At 47.5% G+C, this 10,787-nt stretch overlaps 2 protein-coding genes across 3 annotated transcripts in view; both read right to left on the reverse strand.

Annotated features, from left to right (window-relative positions):
* SAMD4A (sterile alpha motif domain containing 4A) overlaps positions 1-705 on the reverse strand; it is a 54,873-nt gene extending 54,168 nt beyond the window's left edge. For both annotated transcript variants that reach the window (XM_072427530.1, XM_072427529.1), the window contains exon 1: positions 410-705. In XM_072427530.1, coding sequence (XP_072283631.1) covers positions 410-605 — 196 coding nt within the window. In that variant the 5' untranslated portion in view covers positions 606-705. The remainder of the gene's footprint in view (positions 1-409) is intronic.
* A 5,227-nt stretch (positions 706-5,932) lies between these two features.
* The window catches only part of CGRRF1 (cell growth regulator with ring finger domain 1), a 12,024-nt gene continuing 7,169 nt past the window's right edge, over positions 5,933-10,787 (reverse strand). Inside the window, exons 5-6 of the mRNA XM_072427531.1 lie at positions 9,305-9,412; positions 5,933-8,531 (exon numbers count right to left, since the gene is read on the reverse strand). Coding sequence (XP_072283632.1) covers positions 8,235-8,531; positions 9,305-9,412 — 405 coding nt within the window. The 3' untranslated portion in view covers positions 5,933-8,234. The remainder of the gene's footprint in view (positions 8,532-9,304; positions 9,413-10,787) is intronic.

The raw sequence follows: 10,787 nt of genomic DNA on the forward strand, positions 1-10,787 counted from the left end.
CCTTAATGCATTTTGCAACCACTGACGACTTAAGGAACTTACCTGCGCTGCAGTGTAGAGAGGTGCCATAGAGGAGCATTGGGAGCCCATTGACACCATGCACATGGAGCAGACAGAACCTTGGCCCGGCCCAGACACAGAATGCAAACAGGAAGAATCTGATTGCACGGAGCGAGCTCTATAGGTGGGCGAACAGAGAAGCAGCACAGAAATATTCACCAATCCCCCCCAGGCTGCCTTCTAGTTATGGGACAAGGACGTCACTTGCAGCGACCCGTCACTCGCATTAGCTGCAGAAAGATGCTGAAATCTGAATCTAGCGCTGGTAATGATGTGAAAGGGAAATGAAAGTCATTGTACTCCATGATACCAATACATCGGCTGTAAAATATAAAGACAGAAAACTCACCGGGATTATTGGCCTCCCCTTCAAGTATGTGCAATTCGGTACAATCGATGAGTGAATGCTCCAGGCAGATCTGCAGGAATCTCGCTTGGGTCCTGCTAACCCTTTTCAGGAGAGACAGCAAAGCCACCGTCTGCTCGCATTCGTTCCAGCCTTTGAACCAACCCGAAAGCATTCCAACTTGATCCCGAAACATCATGATTCTACGGAGGGCCCACCGGATTCCAGGGAAAAGTTTGGGCCGATTGGGAGACGATGCTTCTTCCCCCCCTTTCCGTAATTTTGGTTTCTGGTTACACGACTTCTTTGAACCAACCCGAAAGCATTCCAACTTGATCCCGAAACATCATGATTCTACGGAGGGCCCACCGGATTCCAGGGAAAAGTTTGGGCCGATTGGAGACGATGCTTCTCCCCCCCCCCCCCGGGCTGCTGAATTAAATCTGCAGTGCTGAAGATTTATATATAGATCTCCGATCCGCCCCGAGCATTCTCCTCACAAGATATTCTCTCCTCCAAACGTGGATTCAATATTTCCAGATCTGCCGTCCCCTTGGGTTCCTTCTCGGACCCTCCACACCCGCATTCCAGGGCGATGCTCACAACTGCAAAAATAAAAAAAAAATGATGTGACAAATGCCGAGCGCAAGGAAAAGCCTGAAAAATGCTGAGACTCCACGGCAGCCCGGGAACCCCGGGAGAGGGGCCGCCGGGCTCAGATCACCGGGAGTTTACAATGAGAATATGAAAGGTAAAATGTACAAAGGGGCGAGAGACATGAGAGGGGGGCGAGTGACCCAATAAAGGGGCGAGTGGCATGAGGGGGGGGCAATAGATGGAATAAATGAGCACAATGATCACACAGGTCGCCCTTTGTATGCCAGGTCACAGAAATAAGAAATGTGATCACTTCATGAAAGGGGTAACAGGCGGACCACCGAGAAGACTGCGTGAAAGTTTAATTAATGCAGAAAATGGGGGGGGGGGAATAAATGCCCCTACATGGGGGGGGATTACTGCCCCTACATGGGGGGGGGAAACTAATGCCCCTACATAGAGGGGTAAAATGGGATTTTCTGCCCCTCGCCTGGCCATTAATGAACAGAGATCACCCCGCTGACATTTTCCGGACTCTGCGGTTGGAAATTAATAATCGGGGGGGGATGGGGGCACCGACTTCTATGCGGGGATGAAAACTGTCTGAAAATGGCAATAAATGGGAGAAATAAAGATTTTACAGGCACAAAGAGGGAGAATGTCTGCAATGGGGGCACCAAGGCGTGCTGATAGTCCCTACAATACCCCAAAATATAATTACCCCTCCCCTCCCCCAGGTACCTGTAGCACAGAGGAATGCGGCTCCCCCACCTTACTCTACTTACCACTCCATCACTGCCAATGCCACCTACCGATAATACCCCCCACCTACCTGTGCCATGTCTCCCCTCCCCCCAGCACTCACCTGCAGGAAGGCAGCAGCAGTCACGGCATGCCGGCAGTCCCAGGATCACTCCGGCCGCCCGGGCTCCGCCATTCAGCCTCAGTCCGCCTCCCCCTCACACTGCCCAGCACCCCACATGCTAATCATTAACATAAAGCATTACGTCATAGGGAGGGGCGGTACCGAAATACAGGGAGGGCGGGGCCTAGAACATTCCACTGACTGCAACACGGGGGGGCGGAGCATTCCACTGACTGCAACACGGCTTCACCCACCATTCCTCAGATTCACTTAGCTTCACTAAATTCACCCAACACCATTCCTCAGATTCACTCAGTTACACTACAATTCACCCAACATCGTTCTTCAGATTCACTCAGCTTCACCATATTCATCCAACACCGTTCATCAGATTCACTCAGCTTCACTATATTCATCCAACACTATTCCTCAGCTTCACTGCATTCACCCAACACTATTCATCAGATTGTCAGTGAAAGGTAAATTGCCCATCATTGGTGTCTATAGATTCACTCAGCTTCACTAAATTCACCCAACACCATTCCTCAGATTCACTCAGCTTCACTATATTCACCCACCATTCCTCAGATTCACTCAGCTTCACAAAATTCACCCAATACCATTCTTCAGATTCACTCAGCTTCACTATATTCATCCAACACCATTCCTCACTTTCACTATATTCACCCATCACCATTCCTCAGATTCACTCAGCTTCACTGAAGGAATGTTGCCCCATTATTGGGGTCAATGGGAAGAATACTGCTAAGCAAACCTTCCATAGATTTGGGACCTTTTGATTGGATGCAGCATTAGGGCGGGGCATCATTTGAGGTGCATTAGCCGCCATACTGTTTACCCCGCCATGGGCCCATATTGGTTCTCAGGACTGCTCAGCCCCAATCTTGGGTGTCCCTGGGTTGGGATAAGCCCCGCCCACATGACACCCCAGAATCCAATGTATCTGCGGGGCGTTGGGGTGCGATCATTCTGGGGGTCACTTAGAATTCAGCATTTTATAGAATCCCCCAGGGGGGAGGGGCGGGAAGTTTTCCCCCAGATTTGTATTTTTTCTGTAAACATTCACATTGCAGAAATCTGATATGGAAGCAGCTGAAACTCATTTCACTCTTTGTGAATCTTTCCCCGTGTGTGGGGGGGAACGCCCTGAATACTCAGTGACCTCATGGAGGAGGGGGCACCCTGAGCTATCCGGCTTCTCTGCACTACAAATCCCAGCTGGATTTAAAGCTGTACATCAATCTGCTTGTACCTACCTTGCCTGATCACTTACCCCCCATAATACCCCCAGGGGGCATAATGATTTCCTTATATGGTCCCTGTACTTCTCTGTGCAATGCAGGCAGATCACAGCTGGTAGGAGGAGCTATGAATGAAGGGGCGTGGTCAGAGATGGTCATGCTGGAGTGGGAGGGGCTAGATGTCATCCAGCTAGTAAAGGGGGCGGGGTCTATCTGACTTGCTGCAGTTTCTAATGCACATGTATGCAGTGAAATCAGAGTCCAGGAGAGGAGGCCGGAGGGCAGAATTAATGAAGGGGGGGCTGGACGGCAGATTTAATGAAGAGGAGGCTGGAGGGCAGATTTAATGAATGGGGGGCTGGGGGCAGATTTAACGAAGGGGGGGCTGGAGGGCAGATTTATTGAAGGGAGGGCTGAGGGGCAGATTTGAAGTGCATTGGTATAATAATAGCGCCCACTACTGGCCTCATGCAGAAAGCCTCGTCTTTGCTATAAACTCTGAGCTGTAATGGCTGTGAAGTGGCTGCAGGAGATCAGCAGGGGCCACCAATGATCAGATAATAAACACAAATATTTTATGTTATTGCTGAGCTCTGCATTCCGCCATTCATCTCCTTAAAGTTTATTTATATATTTAGCAGGGTGAGGGCCGTCGTATGACCGTCATGTGAGGATTACATAAACAATATGGAGCGGTGACTCCGGGGATCCCAGCTGTCCAGTGCTGCCGCCGGCCTGACGTCAGTGGAACAAGCGCCTGGAACACAACCGCATTCCATATTGCAACCATCCCCCGACCGCTTCCTTCGCCAAGCCTTATATTGCAGTAAATCCAGAGACGCCGCTGTCTGACCCCAAAGGGAAACTCGCCCGGTATCCAGAAATACATCATTGGAACTCTCCGGCCCTTACATACCGGGGCTGCATTCCTTATTATCAGACTTTTTGGTGATCCTGCCATTGACACACTTCCTGTCCTAAGGTGACAACGCTCACTTACTGTGCTGAATTAATAGTCAGCGTTGTCACCCTAAATAATAATTCATAAGTCATTTCCTGTCATGGTGAGAGAAGACCAGACCGGCCCACCCAGCCCAATAAATGTGCCTGCTGCATAGAGTGCCCCAAAGTAAAGGGCCCATGGGCGAGCATGAGAGTGGCCCCCAGCGGCTGGCACCTTGCACGAACTGACGCTCGCAGATTTGTGAGCAGTACTGAACCTCCCACTGCCGCCCACATTCATCCCCAATGGAGCTGCCATAGGTAGAAGCCACATGTAGCCCCGCCCCCGAGGAGCTGTTTGCTGTCCACTGCCCGGACTGAGCGCATGTTTCTGTAGCGCACATGTGCAATCAAACTGTTGGTTTAGTATATTGAGGATTTTAGGTTCTCATTGGTGCGGCACAGGAAGGGGTCACATTCACCCACATGCCCTCACATTCACCCGCATGCCCTCAGAGGGGGCGGAGACTTTTCCCATACAGAGCTGCAGATTTTGTTCTCATAATACACAGAATTGTGTTTTCCAGAATATTATTTCTGCGGCAGAAATCGGCCAATCCCATTATCCCCAAATCACACAAAATATTTGGGTTTGCCCCTGCTGAGCTTCGGCTGGGAATATTTGTAAAATAAACCCCCTAGATGGGTATGAGGGGGGGCGCAGGGTCATGTGACCCATCCATGACTCAATTCATTCAAGAAAACAAAAGTGCTGAATGGGATTTGCAGCAAGTGAAAGGTTGGGGGAGGGGGGCTTGGCTGAGTGATTGGACCGTTATTATATTTGTGTGTCTATCCTCATTAATATAGAAAAATGGGGGCGGGACAAGACCTGCAAGAGCTACCTAAGCAGAGCAGAGAAAAATCCGGTCTCCTGTAATCTCAGGAAGAGACACAAATACAATGAATGGAATCTTCCTGGAGCTCAGAATTGGAAGATTTTCTGTGGGAGTTTTATATCGGCCGTGCGCGGCTTGCGTCTGTGACCCCATCAGGGCGACTGCTGAGACCCCAATGCAAGAGTTCACATACAACTCGCAGCATTTCCCTCCAATTTATGTTACCAATAAAACGTCATATGATTGGGGCTGGTATCAGTAAATTTGAAATGCATTGCTGTCAGTGTATTCACAGCTAGTTTACCTGATATTAGGGATCGCAGCACCCATCTGATCCTCGTCTGATGTGATAGGGCCACAAGTCCAAGATGGGCCCTTATACAGCTACACAGCCAGTCCAAATGCTATGCCCACCCCTCCTAATACCATGCAGCTTTAGGGGGGCGGGACAGCCATGGCTGATAGGAAAATGATAAACAACACTGACCTACGGGAACACTGATAACAGCTAGTGGCTGGATGGTGTTACTGCAGTGCACAGTTCTGTCTTAAAGGTGATTATTGCAGCAAAATCTGCTTTTTAGAATTTAAAGTTTCCTGTTCTGCTTAGGGGAAATCTTCACAATACTTAGTAAAATGTGTACTTAGCAAAGGGCACTGTTTTATTTATTTATTTTTATTTGCTTGTATTTTGTGTTTTTTGACATGCAGACCCCGCTTTTCCATTACACTGTGCACACTAAAGGACACAAATGTCTTCATTTGGAGTCCGGGGGAGAATGTTATGAAGAACATCTTTTGTTTTCCTATCAGTACAGATGTGGAGCTGACCGTGGTGCAATGACATTCATGATTAGCATAGCCATGAATGAATACATTGAGGTTCATCCCTTGGTGATCCCCATTGACTATTCTGCATTCTTCACATTCCCCCTAGTGGACAGATAAGAAACTGCAGCGCTTACATCATTCATTTATTTAAAGTGAACCCATCATCACAATGTCATCATTATAGAAAAGGGCCGCTTAGTCTGTTCATCTAGGAGGTGCAGTTTCTGTCACTGCTTTATCGCTAGGGCAGGATCTATACTTTGTACACGGGATTTATTTTCTGCGCTAAGAGAGAGGGGAAAGAGAGGGTGAAAATGAAAAGAGAGGGAAGAAAGGGAGGAGGGGGATAGAGAGAAGGGGAGAGAATAAAATCAGCTTTCTGCATCACAGTGACATCCAACCAGAAGGTGTAACAGATCTTCCAGCTCTACGGCTCTGCCAGGTACAGCAGCCCTATGATGACTCAGATAGCGCAGTCTGCACCTGCAAAAACAGTGCACTTGGAAGGTCTGAGTATGCCCTCTAGTGGCTATACCACTCTAAGCCATGGCCTGGGTGGTCTATTCAGAAACCTAGCCCTGATTATCACCCAAGGGTGCTCCTTGCACAATTTACCAGGAAGTAAACGGCTGCTTTTCTGCCTAATCATGAGATTTGGTGCTGCATCATCAGAGGCTTTCTTCAAATGTTAAAAATCAAGCACCGGATTTCATGCCTTTGGTTAGAGATTGGTTTATTTGGATCTGGCACAAGACTCGACACTCCCACCCCTGCGCAGTGCAAAATCGAGCGACTGCCATAAAGAACCCAGAGGAAAGATGGCCGCTTGGGACAACCCAGGCCAGGGATTGGCTGGGGGCGGGAAGAGAAAGAAGAGATTTGTTATTAGTGATAAAGTTCCGATTATCATTATTGTTATTTGTGAAATATTTGTCTCCTTTACCCTTTTATCATGTGCACTCCATGGCTGTAAGGCATTTTCAGGAAGGATTTCCAGATTGGGTGGAGGATGGGGGTGGTTGTCCTTCCTGGGGGTAAGAGCAGGAACCCCCCTTAGATATTTCTATTTTCAATAAATCAGAATGGAACAGTGCAGCACTACCAAGCAGAGACCCCAAGGTGATAAAATAATGGCCGCCCTCTGTATTCCTAAATGCACTGAAATACTTTTATAAATTACAGGTTGATGGAAGAGTTACAACAGAATCCGTTCACATTCACATTTTAAAAAACACAAATGTTATATACAAAGTAATTTATAAAACAAACCATCTGTGTTTGGGCTGCGATGGAAGCTGTGGATTGTACTGGAATCACCTCTGTGCAGAGAGTTGCAGCTTCCATCGCTGCTTTATCACCCAGGAAGTGAATGATTTCCATCACATTAGGAAAAATGTGTGAATTCTGGGTGAAACATTTATAAATAGTTATGGCTGACAAACCTTCATCTTTAAAATCCAATAAAATTTAAGTAAAACATTATTATTAATATTTGTAGATCACTAAAGTGAAAACATTCACCTGCTTGCATGTCTCTTCCCTGCGGCAGAGTGTAATACGCCATTGAAGCAGCAGCACATGCAGGTGGGCGGTTATGTCACTGCCGTGTCCTGCATGGAGATCCTGCCACTGGCAAGCTCGGTCACATGACATCCTAATAATCGGCCAATGGCCTCTGTGGGGGTAATGAGGGACCTGAAGGGCACAGTTGTGTCTTTTAGGTGAACAGCCAATGGTAGGTCAGGGTTGGCATCCTGGGCTCCCTCTGTGTGCGTTTCTCTAAGTTCTCACATTCCTAATACTGGAAGGTCACTGACCCCTTCCCAAACCTATGGGGGGGCCCTGTGGAAGCCCCCACATCATAATTCATATTATTCCACTTGCGTTTTGTTAGAGGGGTACAAGAATTCCGACACTTTTCAGGGGTTGAGACATTCATCGGGGAGATCCTGTAATACTGCTCTTATAGATATGAGAAATGCCTCAGACGCTTCTATCACTGTAACAATTTTCTGTGGACTCTATGGGCTCAGGTAATAAGAGCTCTCCAAGGGGAGAACCTGGGTGATCCAACAAACCAAACAAAATCCAGGACCAGATTCATTTCTTGTTTACTGGATCACCCAGATTCTCCCATGATATTCTATCTTCTCCAGTCTTAGCTTTAATAAATCAGGCCCTGTGAAATATAATGTAATGCTAATATTGCTTCTCCTAAACACCTGGACTTCTCTGAGATCCCTTTGGGGGGCGCCGTATTACATGTTAGCAGCCTGACTGAAGCTAGTTGGTTCTGGAGTCACTATTGGATATAAATATCAGGTGACCCAGCGCCTCTTACATATGCACTGCGCAGTCTATATGACCATGGTATTACACTATAGGCTCCCGTGGTGGAGGGACTGATGGAGCATGCTGTGTTCCCGGTCAGTTCAGCCGGTTGGCGGTGTCCTGCTGAGCAATGGGAAGGTTTCCTGGACAAACTCTCGGCATATCGGGCAGTGCTGGAATCGCGTTAGGCAGCCATTGCACAGGCAGACATGGCGGCAGGGAAGCAGCACCCAGTTTGCCGTATCGTTCTGACACACCACGCAGTCCTTGCCCCCATCATCAGGCAGTTCCTCCGATAGCCCCAACTTCTCCAGAAGTTCTCTATCCCTGGAACAATCCGGAATTTCTTCTCCTCCTGGGGACTCCGAGTTGTGCTCCGTGGTTGACATATAAAGTTGCTGGAAATAAAAAGACATAAAATAAATTTACACATAAAACCTGCATAGTAAAGATAAAAACCAACAATGGAAATGTGAAAAGTGAAATTATTTATTTGGCATTTAATTAAGTTTAGACATTTAAAATGCAGGTCAGCCAGCCTTTGTGATTCAGATACCCCAACCGGACAACACAGCCGGATCCTGGGCCCCTCTGCTGAAGTTATACAATACAGTCTGGTCCTGCCTCAGCCTGTGACTAGGAAATACAGGAGCAGCAGAAGACTGATGAGGTCATCACTATGCCAACACATGTGCAATGCAGCTGATGCTGATTGGCTTCTATTGCTCCCCCTCCCTTTTCATCAGTACTCAGAAAATTATAGGCCAACTGAAGACAAACAGCCAGCTAGCTAGCCAGCTGAATCTGTAAGTGAAACAAAACACAAATGTCCTTTTGGTTTAGATTAGTAAATATATTTCAGGGGCATAGGAGCTGGCTCTGAGCTAGAATTGGGCACCGTGGTATCTCTGCAGCTGTTCAGCACACAACCCCCCAAGTCAGATCTCTGCATAGGGAGAATGAGTGCTGCACACTGGGAAGCTTTATCTGTGACCCAGACTTCTGCAGAGAGACTGCTGCTTCCATACCAGGAGCAAGGTGTAGGACTTGAATATATTAATTTACTTACATTGAAAGTAGCTTTGGGTTTTATGTTCTTATTTTCTATGTGAAAATGCGCTGTATTTTACAGTCTCAAACACAAAGATTTCATCATTTGCCAGCGCTTTACCTTGAGGTCATAGAACTGGCCCTGTGCAGTGAGCAGATACTGATAGATGATTCTGCATGGAAGTCTGTAACTTCTGTCCGGAACATGGATGACACTCAGCATGGAAACCTGGAAGACAAATGATGTCACATGGAAAAGCGGCGTAAAACGAGGATGAGAGGTGAGGAAATGTGTCTGCTACTCCCCGCTGTCCCCCGCAACACAGAGACTGAAGATTCCACACATGCAGAGATTTGCAGCCATGTTTGTATTGTAAATTACAAAAACAATGAAATGTGCAGCTTCAGAACCCAAAACTGCTGAGCTGGGGTACTTTGCCTGATTCTCTGGGCCAAGGGGTGAGGACTCCCCCTGCTGGTGGGTGATGAGCTGCCATTGTATCTATACACAGCATGCTCTGCAATTATAGCGCAGACTTACCTGTGTGCAGCCTCCCTGCAGCAATGACGGGGCCCATTGTCACCGGAAGCCGCCATCTTTGTCTCCGATGCCTGGCTATGTATGCAGCATTGCAGCACACTGAGCTCCATGCTACATGCAGAACCATGAAGGATTTATTTATTTCCTGACAAAGGAGAAATCAGCCACAGCCTGAGCAGCAAAGCCTTTCCCTGCCAGCATGCTTTACAGAAGGAACCCTTCTACCTGTGGTGTGACAAATCCCCTACTCGGTGGCAGCTAGAGCTCTCCAATCAGCAAGAAGCTTGAGCTTAGCAAAGCTATTGGTTGGATGTGTTGGAGCAACGTTTCTGCAGAGACCCCGATTCCTGTTGGGGGATCAGCTTAGAAAAGGACGCACTGGTATGGATCTTCAGCTTGGCCATTGGCATCTCTTTTGCTCCATCTTTGGGGATGGAAATGATCGTCAGGTCACATGATCCCATTTTATTCTGGCTCACCAGAGACCATGTGACCAAAAGTCTAGGCTGCTAACCACATGACCGGCACTGAAGGGAGGCTAGAGCAGCTTTTTCTCTAAGAATAGTATGTTAGCTCTTTAAATAAATTTTTCATCCCTAGAATATTTTTCATGCAGCTTTGTGTAGAGCTTAGGTCCGCTAATGGTTAATGATAATATTGTAGAGGGCGGGGGTGTCAGTGAATTCCTGATATGTGATCCTTAGAAGATCAGCATGGAATTTGGCATTCTGCTGACACAACTTTTTGTCTGATCAGTGACAGGAAGTTAGGTAGCTGCTCAGTAAATATCACATGAAGGTCATTTCCAGGCTCCCCTGCTTTGCTGAGCGGTATAACCCAGGCCATACAGTTATAGGAGAATCAATGGATTCTTCCGCCAGTAAGCTGAAGCTTTACAAACGGCACAAATCCTATCTGTCCTGTGACTGCTGAGGAGGAATGTCTGAGCCACTGCTGGCAAAAGCTCAACATTCAACCACCATTGTGTTATATATTCCTCCATACAAACCAGAATCATCACTAAACAGCCTATCCAATTACTAGAAACCGGTGACATCACTGA

The sequence above is a fragment of the Pyxicephalus adspersus genome, chromosome 12, assembly GCF_032062135.1.
Source record: "Pyxicephalus adspersus chromosome 12, UCB_Pads_2.0, whole genome shotgun sequence".
Classification (NCBI taxonomy): Eukaryota; Metazoa; Chordata; class Amphibia; order Anura; family Pyxicephalidae; genus Pyxicephalus; species Pyxicephalus adspersus.